The sequence below is a fragment of the Chroicocephalus ridibundus genome, chromosome 2 (assembly GCF_963924245.1).
Source record: "Chroicocephalus ridibundus chromosome 2, bChrRid1.1, whole genome shotgun sequence".
NCBI lineage: Eukaryota > Metazoa > Chordata > Aves > Charadriiformes > Laridae > Chroicocephalus > Chroicocephalus ridibundus.
In genome coordinates this window covers 32940796-32955093 of record NC_086285.1, presented here as the reverse complement: position 1 = coordinate 32955093, position 14298 = coordinate 32940796, and the positions used below count along the sequence as shown (strand labels likewise).

General features: G+C 41.0%; 1 protein-coding gene across 2 annotated transcripts in view; it reads right to left on the bottom strand.

The window, feature by feature from the left end:
- Positions 1–1312: 1312 nt before the first annotated feature.
- The window catches only part of BZW2 (basic leucine zipper and W2 domains 2), a 60622-nt gene continuing 47636 nt past the window's right edge, over positions 1313–14298 (bottom strand). The window contains exons 10-12 of one of the 2 annotated variants that reach the window (XM_063324951.1): positions 10815–10953; positions 3901–4023; positions 1313–1770 (exon numbers count right to left, since the gene is read on the bottom strand). In XM_063324951.1, the coding sequence (XP_063181021.1) occupies positions 1742–1770; positions 3901–4023; positions 10815–10953 (291 nt within the window). In that variant the 3' untranslated portion in view covers positions 1313–1741. The other variant, XM_063324950.1, reaches the window with a different exon arrangement.

Genomic DNA, 14298 nt, shown 5'->3' with positions numbered 1-14298 from the left:
AAGCTGACATTCAACAGCACTTGATTTTCACTTGCTATTTGCTGTTTCCAGTAAAGCCAGATACATATCGAGACAAGACATGTACAACCATACGATCTGCGCTTTATATGAAGTGTTGACTTTTCCATAGAAAAATCTGTGCTATCTGTTAGCTCACTGGTCTCTAATGACAAAGTACACCACTTCATTAGTTAATTATGCTCCTTTGTGCTTTTCCCCCATAAGAATACAAGCCTGTCTTTTCTAAACCTTACTAATCCAATCGCTCATATTTCACGTGGATTTATCTCTATGTGTAAAGGGAAGGATGCGGAGTGTTTTAAGTAACATATTCTTTAAGAGAAGATGAACTGGAGTGGTGTGATGTATCGGCAAGCTGCCTCGCTGCACTAGTCATCCTGGGTCAGAGGCATGGAGAGCAAAGGGGACAGTGAGGCAGGAGAGGACTAATTCCGAAGTAACTGGAACTGTGAGAAACAAAATGGCAGCAACCGTGACCTGATCAACTGCTGTGTGATAAAAAGCGCAGGTCGGGAGACGGTGCTGCACTGGACCTTTACTCTCGAGTTCACATCCACAAGGCACAACGCAGGATTCCACGAACTCTGATCCCAAGTGCTGGATGAGTGTTCTCACAGCATCAGACCTCTGGCTCTGGGCTTGGGGTTTGAGATTTGCATGTGTGCGCAAACCTGCACGGTGGCTCCATTCATGCAACATCCTGACCACGTGCCAGGCACCGGAGTTGTAAACGGCATCACATCAAGGCACAAGGGGAATATTAAAGAGAGTAGGCTGGGTCTTGAGAAGTTTAAATATTCATTTATGTATTTCAGACAAATATTTAATTGTAACATCACACTGATGTAAACAAATTTCAGATTTCACACGTAACGACTTCTAGTCGTGTGTGTTTTGAAGCTAATGCTTCTAAAACGAGATGCTTTTTCTTGCAAAATTCAGCCATTACCAATAACTGAGTGTAGTCTGAACTGAGAACAGCATATTATTCTACTTCTCATTTGCATCATTTCTGTATATGCAAAATTGGGACTCTGCAGATTTGTTCCTGTACGTTTTCTTTGAATTAATAAATTGAATGATTCAACATTTACTACAGGTTAATCTCTCCAAAGTTACAAGGAAATATGGAAGTAAAGATTAGACAGTGATCCAAATTAACTACAGATGCTGATTTTATGATTAAGAAGTATGAAAACAGTCTCTTGATATTCTTAGGTAATTTTCACTTGAAGAATCATAAAAACTTTGTCAGACCAAATTTAGAAAACACACACTAACACCATGAAACTAAGATATAAAAGCCATTTATTCAAAAAAATGTGGTGGTGTCAAATCACATACACAAGCCAATATTGAGCTACAAACACAGACCAAACAGTTCTATAAACAGAAATTGGAGTGTTCATATACCATAGTACCTGAAAAAGACCGTTAATAAAAAGGAGTCCATAAGTATTTCATTTCACTTTTTCTATATGGCTCCTTGCTGAATGTCTTTGCCTAAGTTAGTGTACAATGAGCCAGAGGTAGAGTCCCAAGTAAAGCATCTAATGCCTCAGGGCTCCATTAAAAACCTTTATTCTTCTAAACAAAAGGAAAGCCTAGCCTATAGTTTTCTGTATGACACTGAAGTAAAGCCTCTTTGCTTGAACCGTACGGCATTCCCAAGCGCATTTGGCATTAACCTAGATTGAGACTGTGCTTTGTTGAAACCGTCTCAGTTCTCCTCCCCTTCGGACTCCGACTCTAGAAGAGAAGTAAAACACTTCATGTAGGTTACGCAAGGACAGCGATGTGAGCAATTCCGTAAAAATAACGGGATAATCCTTCCAAAATTCAAGCGAAAACTTTCATCGCACCTAGCACTTCCTAGGAAAGGTTGGCAGATTAAACAGAGCTAAGCCAGAAAGAAACTCACAGCTTCAGAAGACGAAGATCTACTCTGCTGCCCTCCACTGCCGAGCTCTTCGTTTACAGAGCTGTCACTAGAATTTTAACCAGACCACTATGAATTATTCTGGTCCTCGTCTGCAGAGCCATGCGATGCCTATCTGAGCTGAGTTTAATAAAGCACCGGCGTTATTTGCTCCCTCTTCTAATCTCCGTGAGGAGGCCCTACTCCTAGCATCCAGGAAGCACCCAGCAAACTATTTGCTCTGCAAATATCAGTCATCAAAGCCGCTCGTGGTGTTACCCCGTGGCAGGTATGAAACCTGTACAAACAACATTTTTAATGATTTATATAGCATAAGATAAAAGCAATTTAGAAGTAGCAGGAGAGGAAGTAGAAGTAAGAAAAGTAGAAGTAATTTAGAAGTAGGAACACACAGGGTGTTTTTGTCACCTAAAGCTACTTTGCATCACGCTGTATTTCTGTCTGTTCACCTGACAGGAAAAGGCTTGCTGCCAACAAATATTACACATCAGATCAGATTTCTCAGAGCAAACATGGTCTGCATGTTCTTACAGTAACATTTTGTCTCCATTTGTACTGGACTTTGTAATTAAGGACATCTGGCAGAGGGGACGTGCAGGAAAGGATAAAAATAAAGAGCAACAGAAAGGCATACAAGCAGAAGATTAAGAGGGGGGAAAAATACTTAATTAGACCAAGACTGCTAGTTCAAAGTCTCAAGTGTCGAGCTACCATTTTTATACTGCTGCCTGCACACGTGAATTGCTGCAGTCTTACCTGCTCCTTGGCATTACTACATATTCTAAAACCAATTATCTTAGAATCAGAGAATGGTTAGAGTTGGAGTTACATTAATTACATTTACATTTAATAAATACATTTAATTACATTAAATGGATGCAAATGAACGCTAATAATTATATCCCTATCTATTACACATGGATTTATCTTCCCAACTGAGGTGGAACTGCTTTTCTATGCAAAAAAAAGATATCTTATTCATTCAAAGTATTTTCCTATACAGAACATGAGAAAAAGAAAGTTAAGGACTAAAGAAACCAGTTCCCCATCCCAATAACTGTTTTAAAGCAGTAAATACAGACCACGTATCTTAGCCTGATCATTCAGCTAAAAGCAATTTCAGCTGCAGTGGCACGGGCAGGTTGATGCTGCGCTCACGTCGCCAGAACAGATGATAATAGCAGGGAAAGCACTGAGAGAGAAAAGCGTTGGGTTGCACATGCTAACAGCAAGGTACTTCACGCTGTCATCAGTGCAGCGTTCCTCCCCGCAGAAGCTTCAAGAATTTATCTACAGACAAGTGGTACCCCATGACTTAAGGACTTCACAAGGACACCACAAACATTAAAAAGCAGCAAGTGGTGTTAGGCTCGGGCATGACTGGAAACAATTTGGAGCAGTCATGCCTGCTGTTTTCTATTCTAAATCTGTACACTTCATAGAATCACAGAATGGTTCGGGTTGGAAGGGACCTTAAAGATCATCTAGTTCCAGCCCCCCTGCCATGGGCAGGGACACCTCCCACTAGACCAGGCTGCAAAAAGCCCCATCCAGCCTGGCCTTGAACACTTCCAGGGATGGGGCAGCCACAGCTTCCCTGGGCAACCTGTTCCAGTGCCTCACCATCCTCATGGGAAAGAATTTCTTCCTAATATCCAATCTAAATCTACCCACTTTCAGTTTGAGGCCGTTACCCCGTGTCCTATCATTACACTCCCTGATGAAGAGTCCCTCCCCATCCTTCCTGTAGCCCCCCTTTACATACTGGAAGGCCACTATAAGGTCTCTGCGGAGTCTTCTCTTCTCCAGGCAGAACAACCCCAACTCTCTCAACCTGTCAAATGTCTCTCAGCCTGTCATATGCACGGTACAATTAAAATCTGGAAAAATCAATTTTATTTGCCAAGACAGTACCATATTTTTTTTTAATGAATCCGTACCTTCTTCAGCATTTTGCAGCCACTCCACAAATTTCTTCATCTGGTCAAGAAAAACACTTTTGCCTTTAGCAACATGCGCTTCTTTATACCACTTGAGGATAGCTTCTTCACTCAGAACATCAGCTGAAATACAGATCAGTGTTTATAAAAAAATGAATGTATTTTTGTAGAGGTTAGATGATTTTGAACATGAGGGAAGAAAGGGTTTTTTTTTTTTAAAGGCAGCATAAAAAAAAGTTAAATATGATCACAGTGGAACAAGCTTTGCATGAACTATATTAGGCTACAGCTACAGAATATCTGATGCATAAAAGGGATTCCAGATGCAATAAAATGTGCAATGTATTAGACTTAAAATAAAGTACCAAATGTTGTGCTTCTGTAAAGGACAGTTCTCTATTCATCTGCTTTAAATACACCATGTAAGATGGTTGGATAAAAAAAATAAAAACCAAGTCAGTCTGCACATCTTAGAAGTTAGCACAATAAGAAATACCATGCTTTTTCTTGCTGTTTGATCACAAAACTGTGCATGGTTCTAGAAATGTGAAGTGACAGACACCTCCTGATTGAACAGTTAAATGACAGCCAGGAGGGATTTTTTTTTTCTTTTGCAATCATTTTCCCCTAAAGGTTTTATATTGTTTTTAGCTAATAAGTTCTAAAGCCACTATTCAGACCACCCAATTTTAAGGGACTGGCTCAGACGGACAGCACAGCTGACATTTTTCTGTCAGGCACCAAGAATAAAATAGCTGTCAGTGAGGGAATGTGAGGCTGAGAATAAAGGAACCCTAACAAACAGCAAGGACACTTATTGTTTCCAACAGATACAAATTTAGGTCTAGCAACAGACCTCTAGCCCTAGGAACAAAGCTCCTGCGATCCAGCCAAGCCAAATATCTCAGTAATTGATGGCTGTGGAGGCAAAATCTGGGATCCACAATGGCATTTTGGCAGTTACGTAACGCCAGAACAAAAAAAAAAAATCCAACTGTATTTGTTCTATAAAAAGACTAAAGACAGCTTTCTACATCTCATTAAAATTTCCATTCTTTTGGTCTTTGAACAAACTACCCTCCCTTGCTCTGCAAAATCAACACATTTACATTGAGTTCTTCCTGGCTTCCTTGAGCTCCTCGGTGCCATCCCACCCATTTGGCACCGACCCTGACCATCACCTTCTGCTTCAGCCTAAAGGTTACAGCAGATGTGGCGGGGAAGGGAAGGCGGCAAACTGAAATAAATGACACCAAACCCCCAAAGCTTCTGATCAAACGAGACAGAGCAGACACATTTCACAGATGCTGTAAACAGATGGAAGCAACCAGGGATACGTCTGAACTTCATCAAAACTATCCCAAGACATCCAACAGTAACCAAATATGAAGTATCCCTGAAAATGTGGAATTTAGTGAGTGTGTGTGACTGGAAGTTACCTTGTCCCTCAGACACTTCTCCAAAATAAAACCTCTTCTGCAGTTTGCTGCAACTGACAGTAAGCTGAAAACGCAGGGAAAACAGGACTGCGCTGGCTCTGGGCTTTTTTCAGTACTTGTAAAGCTGCACTGAGGGAACCCTACAAGTGGCACATTAACCTGTATCTTCCGGAAATCACAACCCACCACAATAAACTTTTTTCCCAATGTAACACAAACACTGGAGCTAAGAGAGAGGTTTCAAACATGTTGCATTAAATACTTGCCATTAGTCTTTAGCAGCAGCTCAAAGGCATTAGAGCATTTAACAAATCCGGATTTTCACTTAGCAAACTTGGAAATATTTCACACAGACTCTCATGAAAATGCACTTTTATCCCTGCATGTAAAAAGCTTCAGTTCACACAACTACATCCGCAGAATTACTCAAGGTGTGACATGTTTTATGATCCTTAGGGACAGGCAAAGAAAATCAGGAGAGACTTCAGGAAAAAAAAAAAAAAAGAAAAAAAAAGGAAAAAAAGAAAAAAAAAGGAAAAAAAAGAAAAAAAAGGAAAAAAGAAAAAAAGAAAAAAGAAAAAAGAAAAAAGAAAAAAGAAAAAAGAAAAAAGAAAAAAGAAAAAAGAAAAAAAGAAGAAAAAGAAGAAAAAGAAGAAAAAGAAGAAAAAGAAGAAAAAGAAAAAAAAGAAAAAGAAGAAAAAGAAGAAAGAAAAAAGAAAAAAGAAAAAAAGGAAAAAGAAAAAAAGAAAAAAAAAAGAGTAGAGCAATCTCCTTTCTGGGGCTCAAGCAAGCTCTTGGGCATTGTGGATATTTAGAAACACGGAGATGCTGTATCGAAGCAGCTGCAGAAGCCCGCTGCTGCATTACAGCTCATATTACAATACCGTACAAGGAAGCGCCTCCAGGTAGGCACATATCTCAGTCCAAGAGTAATAGGATTTAGGTTTATTTTTCTGATCTGCAGACTGTAAGCTCAATGGGTTTGTTACCAAAGTGGAAGGAGGAACTTCTCCCTCCCTCCCTGCCTTCCCAAAACCCCAAACCTGATAACAGCAGCGTGTGATCTCGCTGCCTGCCTCAAAGACTAAAACATTCTCAAGTCAGGTGGATGAAAAATTTGCCTGTATGTAACTCCATAGCAATAAGCCTCCTGCACTAACACAGAAGAACAAAATGCATTCAACTACAAAAAGGACAACTGCAACTCTCCTTTCATTTCTGAGCAATATTATTTGTAATACATTCATGCCTCCAGTGCTCCTAAGAGATGATATTCTCCTGTCAGCACAGAGATGCTCAATTAAACAATCATGCAGGACAGGGTGTAGTTAATCATACCTCTAGGTTGCTTTGAAGCAATGGGAACACTGAGGAGGAAGGGAATGATTCATTTTGTGTATATATATAGAGTTATTCCTCATTAAAGCTGATTATAGATGTATTTTAACAGCTGAACCTGAACACTGTGGTTTGTGGGTGTGTGCACATCGTTTTCACTGCAGTCCCAGGTGATGTCAGCCCGAAAGAGCTGGTTTTCCTGCAGGTGCAGCCAAATGCCACTCAAACCACCCACAGCCAGAGCCTCCAGGGACGCCCCTCATGAAAGGGAGAAGCTGAAGAGCAGAGACGCTGAAGAGCCCAGCGCCTTTACTGCAGGGTTAACTGGGAAGTTACTTGGAGTTCAGGTCTCAGCTTTGTACGAAATCACCCGGTTCAAATGAGTTTCGGCTTTCAACTCAAACTGCATAGCCATCGGCAGTAAAGGGAAAAGCACACCCTTGTCAGCTGCCAACACAGTCAATCAATCTGCAAAATCCAACTCTATTGCAGCTAACTCAGTTGGGAGGACAGAGCCTTAAGGCAAAGGCTCTTTCAACGCAAGGAATGTCACCCACAGTACAGTTAAGGTCTTTATGATTGGGTTTTTTTTTGCTGGGAATATTTTGCATCCTGTACCAGAAGAAAGTAGTTGAATAATGAAGATATTTAAAGATAATTGTGTTCCATAAAAAACCCCAAAACCTGCGTATCGAGAGGAACTTGAAGATTTAGTTCTTTTAAGTGCAGGATTCCTGCAGCCTTTGAGAAGACAGTCTGCATCATTTGGTTACGACATCTCTGTACTGCAAAAGAGTATCTCTGAGGCCTAATTATGCTGCCACGCTACTTCTCCTGTACTTGTGATTTATTTTTTTTTTTTTTCGGTATTTCGTAAAGGTTGTCTTGAATTCTAATGCAAAAGTACACAGAGGCTTTGTGCCTGCTAACGACATTTGCTGTTCAAAGGGTGGAACTGTGATCCTTGTGAAAGGAATGGTAATTCATTCCAATAGCATCAAGATTTCACATTTGAAATTTCCAGGTTGGACACAAACTAAAAGAAAGGAGATTCTGCAAGTGAATATGATATATAGCACGTAATCCAATAACAACAATGTTTATTTTAGACAGAGTTGAGGGACACAGTGCAACATGGAATGGACTAAAGACCAATATACGCCTTACAGTGCAAGAATAACTAGCTAAGAGGCTGGCAAACTCAGCAGGTGTCACTCAGGAGATATCAGTAATTCTTATTCTGCAACTGGCTTTTAGATTATTGGTGAAAATGCAGTTGGTAGATTTACAATTGCACTGGCTTTTAAGTGATAACCAGAGAAGCAACATCACTGCCAGGGATCAGTACAGAACTGGACAGGTTTTTTTCCCTCTATACTGTACCAGGAACACAAAATAATAAGAATAATAATGATGATGATGATGTCAAGAAGCCTTAACTGACTACAGAACTGCTTTTGCAGGTTACATCTACAAGCTGGTACAAAGCTGCTACCACGTAAGGGAAAATGGGGCCTGGGCTTTCACTGGGGGAAAAGTGGATATTCCTCCTTGTTTAGAGACAGAATTAAAAAAACAGCCAACACCACAGGCTTCCAAGACCTTCTAGGTGCTAATGAGTCCCGCCGTTCCTGTTAATATGTTTAGGTATTTCCGGGTAATTCCCAGGAAAGTGATTCAAGGGCTATTTCATGATGGAAATATGGGAAGGATTTAAATGTAAGATATTGGACATGCTGAGGAGAGCAAAGCAACTAAATTTGTCAAAGCATGAGTGGCATTTGCTGCCTATCGTCACTGCTGATTATCTTCATGCCGAGGAAGCACTCCCTTATAATGAGTAATAAGCAATAAGTCCATATTCGTGCTGGTAGATAGCTGCATTTCTGTCTGCCCATCCACAGATAGAGTCATAGAATCACAGAATGGTTCAGGTTGGAAGGGACCTTAAAGATCATCTAGTTCCAGCCCCCCTGCCATGGGCAGGGACACCTCCCACTAGACCAGGCTGCTCAAAGCCTCATCCAGCCTGGCCTCGAACAATACTTCAGATGCCTTTATTTGTCACTAGAAAAAGTTCATTAGGTACCCTGAAACCTCTCCAGATCCTGTGCAGGTTACACCTGAAGCACAACAGAAAGGGAAATATGGGTGTCTGTGGTTCCCTCACCACCAACACAGCCAGTAATAGCTTTTGGGGGCTGTTTTCCTTGACTATTAGGAAACAGAAGACATGCTGTCAGCAGCAACTTATCTACAGTGAAGTGCATGTCTCTAAAAAGACTTGACGGCTTGCTTCTAGTGGATAGGTATGAACTGGGGAGAAGGAGAGGGTGAGATCTACCAGCATGAAAATGAAGCAGAGGCAGGCAAGCCAAAGCCACGAGCTGTTAAAGCTCAATAACATCATGTGGGAGAAAAGACGAATTGGAGGACTAGCGCTCCCAGAATCTTCCCTGGTTAACGCGTTAGCGTGTCCTCACCTAATGGACACTGTTTAACTCCAAAGTTGGCTTAAATAGATGGAACTAATGACTTCCTTACTGTGTCCAACACTCAGCTAGTGGCTGTAAAGTCAGGCAGGCAGTGGCTAGTAGGCAGCAGTAAGTCTGCCAAACAGGGGAGATCCAGCTCCAGCCTAAATGGGGTCAGGAAGGGCTGGCAGTTGCACCACCGCATGACTGCATCAGATGGCAGAGAGGCAGGTGCTCCGGCATGCCTGTCCGAGATATTCCAGGCAGGAATACGGGCACGGCGAGTACTGCACATACTGGACACTCTCAACTCATGGCTTCCATCGACAGGCCACACTGTAGCTCCAAACACTCTTCTGGACATTGCGTGAATATCCTAAATGATATTGTGGCACCTGTAGTGCTGAGTCTTCTCACCCTCCCTAACAAGCCTGCCCGAGTACATCTCCAGAGTCAGAACAAGAGCGCGTGGGGTGAGCAAAGTAGGTGGGAACTGGGTTCTTGGGGCATGTTAAACCTAATGTACAATTTAGTTATTTATTTTCTTTTTTTAAAATACTTTGAATGTCAGGGTTGCTCTTGCAGGCTAATGCAGTAATTAATTTACAAAAATTCTGAAGGGAATCCTACACAAGACTATTTCTGGTTTAACTATCACTTACAATCTGACCGCACAGCAGCTACGGCGCTCATTCACCGTGCCCAAAGTGAATTTTCTTTTCCAGAGAAAACTGAATAAAGCGCTTGCTGTAGGTTGCAGTTTCAAGTTTGTCCTCAGTCATTAATAGCGTTTACAAATCATAGAATTTTAGAGCAGAGGGATAAGGTGTATTGCTTTTTCTTGTGATCATTGAGGCCATGCTATATTGACACAAGGATGGAAATAAATCCACACGATTCACTTCTACCTTCTGAAGCCATGAAACTATTTTAACAGCCTGAACTTGTTTGCCTTGAACATGTACCTGGACACAACAGGGTGAACAAAGATCAATATTGGGTTTCTACTCCTGCTGATTTTTCTCCTTCAACTATTTATAGCAAGAATGTCGGAACAAACTACTTGGCACCCACCCACCACATGCAGTGCAAGACCATTAGTCTCTATGACAACCTGATCAGAATAAACTTGCGAAGAAGTCAACTTTGCAATAAAAATTAAATCCCTCAAACTACGGCACCTGCAAGAAATTGGCAGGGAAAGGAAAAGAAGAATAAAGCAAGCTCCTTCTGGCGGGAAGGGAGTAACAAACAAATACCACAAAACAACCCTGAAAAATCTTCCTGCCAAGAGGGTTTGCACTTTCAAGGTTTCCTAAAACCAAGCTCTAATCTACTTCTTAAATCTGTCAGGAATTTATAGAAATGTATTCCTAGAATCGGTTTTATACAAGGACTAAACTGCATTTGATCAGACTGTGGATGGTGCTTGGATCCTGTTCATGCTTCTTGACTACGGGATAAGCGCAAGAGAGAGAGAAGGGCTTGTTTTGGCTTTTCCTGCTGCCACGCGCTCCTTTAAGCTATCAAAACATAAGGTATTTCAGAGTTCAACGCAACCTTCTCCTATACAATACCCAGAGAACGTCCGTTTCCTATTACGTTTTAGGTGAGTGGTTGGCATAGAGAATCCACGCATAGAACAGTGCAGAGAGACTTGTACCTTTATAAAAGAGTACCACGATCTTCTGAAAGGCTTTCATGAAGTGGATGTTGTCGTAACAGTACTCCTGCACCTTCTGGAGAAGAATCAACTCTGACTGGCCTTGAGTGCTGAACACAGCAAGCAGGGGGGCATATTGCTGCAAAGAGGGTAAAAAAACCAAAAGGCATGTCAGTATACTGAAAATAAAAATAAATCAATATATTTTTTTTAATGCAGGCATCATGAATTTAATCCCTGAAAATCTGTTTCACTGAAACCTTAGATTTACTCGCCAATTGCATTTCCTTAAAGACACTCAATGCATGTACATAAATATCCATCAGCTTTTGTGAGACATGCTGCATCCTGTGAGCTAAAATTCAGTATCACTTATAGATACTGAAGTTTGCATGATCAATTTATAAAGTCCATATCTTGGAGTACTGCTGTTCGTACGTTTCACAAGACAGCATGCTGCTGATTCAGGAGCGATACTTTATTGATGTTGGTAACGTAAGACATCCAAAGATGAAGCACATGAAAATACAAATCTGTAGTTTCACAGGGGTTTCAAAAGTGCCAGGAAATTGAATTACATTAAATTATTTCAGGCTAACTGTGATCAAGTGTCATTATTTTTTCTTGTTATCACCATCAGAGTATCACGACAACCTTTGCTTTGGTAAACAGCAATGTTTTCAAAGCACAGCATTAACTGCTAAGTTTATTCTGAAAAAACAGTAGCAGTATATTTCATTATCTTTTCCCAGAATTTATTAATATAATAAAAGATAAAGCAAAAACTTCTTTGGTATGATTTTTTTTCCCTCTAATTTCAGATCTTAAAATAAAGAGTTATGTCAGAGAACCATATCCTGTTCATTCTTTCCTTAAAAAATATGGTGTTTAATATCCATATCTCTCCAATTTCCTTTCCTCTTAGCTTGTAGTGAGTCCAGCTAAGACTGCAATCTTAAATTTAAGTAATATTAACAGCATTTTTCAGAGCTGAAGGAAGATAAATAACCCTTAATCTTCAGAGCCCCATGCCAAATAAGGTTACTATTGTTCTTGCACTGCTCAGTTCACTTTTCATTGTTTTCAGTAACACTGTCAGTTTGGCATTTTTCAGCTGGATTTGCAATGGCAAATGGTCTGCTGATGGACGCAGTCAGGTAGCAAATCACCCACCAGCCACAGCACCGATGGACGCGTTAAAGAGTGCGTACACTTCAGGGCTTCTTTACCCAGAGCTAAATCCCGAGGGTTTTACTCAACATGATCCATGGAAAAAAACCAACTATTAAAACACATGAAAATTGACTAAAATATGAAAAGTCGGTCCAGAATGTCTTTTCCAAAATAATGATCGTCTATTAATTTAAAGACAGAGAGCGCAAGAAATCACACAGCAACTGTAACAGGAGCAGCGAGGCAGGCAGACAGCATTATTACTTTGGGAAGAAACTTCCTTAACAAAGTAACCATGAGAAATTACCAGAAGTAGCTAACATCGGAGGGCGAGTTTTTCACTTCTGGCAGGTATAGCCACATCTTTAGAAACAACGTTACTGTTTTGGTAAAAGCACTGCAAAACTTGTGCAGGCTTTGGGTAACAAGACTCTCTTTTTCCCCTTTTGGCCCTTGATGCATCCGGCGGGGATCTAGGCAAGTTGCAGGGAGGCAGGGCAATATACAGTGCAGTTCCTGTATTTAACAGCATCAGCAGAACCCACTCCCATCCACAGGTCTGTGAAGTGCTGTTGCCTATAAGCGTTAAGTAATTTATAAAAAAAATTCCTATCTTTTCAGTTTAGAAGAGAGATACCTTCATTTTGCCACATCTGACTGACTCCTTTCACGTTCTTATCTCCTCAACTGGTACAGACTTAAAATTATAAGTTTCACAAGTGCTAAGGAACCGTAAAATAAGCTTCCTCTCATCGCCAGCTGAGCTCAGTGGCATTATTTTCCATTTGCCTCGGGTTAGGTAGCAGTGGGTCAGCAGCTGCAGTGCCATGAAGGTCAGACCAAAGCAGCGTGAATTGTCTGGAGGCTTCTCCCCACCCGCAGGGAATGTCTCTTCTCTGCACTGCAGATGGCCTAGGGGCCAAGCCCCAGTGTCACAGCAAGGTTACTGGGACGATAAAAAGCTTATCCTGTATGATTCAGGATTTAACAGCGTGCCCTGTCTCCTCTTCAGTTCAGCAGCTGCCAGTCCTGCCGTGCGGATGGCACACGTGGCATTTACTGGTTCATGGTTGCCCACCACCTCCATTAGGAAGCCACCCATCCAGTAAAGTTTGTTAAGGAACCGTAAACTAGGTCAATATTCTGTGCCTTGACATATCTTTTCAGGGACCCCTCGTATACAGCTTACTAAAAGAAATTTAATAAATCCAAGAGACTAGTATCCAGATGTCAAAGCTTTGGGAACTGCACTTTGTGAAAGTTATCTGTCAGGTACAGCCATACAAGAATAAATCCCACCACCTGAAAGGTCCTATGTCCAGTATGTATTTACACGCATCCTGACTCATGCCACCAGGGCAAAATAACTCCAGGATTGTTTCAGGGCAGGTCGGCATACAGGAGGGCACAGGAGCTAGGCTCTGTGTCAGGCTAACAGCGTTAATCTGGTTTCTGGAGTTCACTGACACATTGGGTCAGCTGAGAGCCCACAGAGAAGAATCCAAGATCTGTCTACCTATCCATAAAGGAAGGACGTGAAACAGATGCTGTTCATATTTGAACACTGAAATGTAAAGACGCAGCTAGCAATGTCTAAATTTCTACTTCTACTGCTTCTTTTAAAATCTTACCTCTAAACGCAAACAGTAAATACCCCATACAAATTTGTCCTCTGTTTTTAAACAGTAGATGTAGCTAGAAAGATACCTATCTTATATAAGCAAGATGTTTTACCTAATTTAGTAGGGTTACATACATAGCTGATGTCTTGTGTCATTGAGATGCACAGGACTAAGCACCCAGCCAACAATATTTGTACAAAGCCAGCCATGTTTCTCTTTTCCCAATGTTCAAATATTCCAAAAAGTGTTTGTTAATTTGCCCTGCAGTACTGGACCATAAATCTCAATGGATACTCTGTTACAGCTGAGAGAGATATGATCTTTTTTTTTTACATCAAAAGAACAAGAAAAACGATGTCTTCTCCTCCTTCTGGAAACTATCTCGTCTTTCTACTGCTGTTTGGGTCACTTGAGAAGACTTCAAGGCATTTAATTTTACCATCAAAGACTACACAAGATCCCAAGCGACTACATTTCTAAGATGACTGATTGGGAAACCAAATTCAGATGAAAGGACAGCAGTAGTAGGAGCTAAACCAACGTGGGAACTCCAAGTATGGAGAGGCATCCAATATGAAGAAGAAAGGAATTCAGATCAAGCTTAAGATCCATTTTACCATAAAGAATAAAGTAGAGATTGCTTCTGTCCTAGGGCAAATCTTTGTAGCCTTGGCTACGAGGAAGTATTC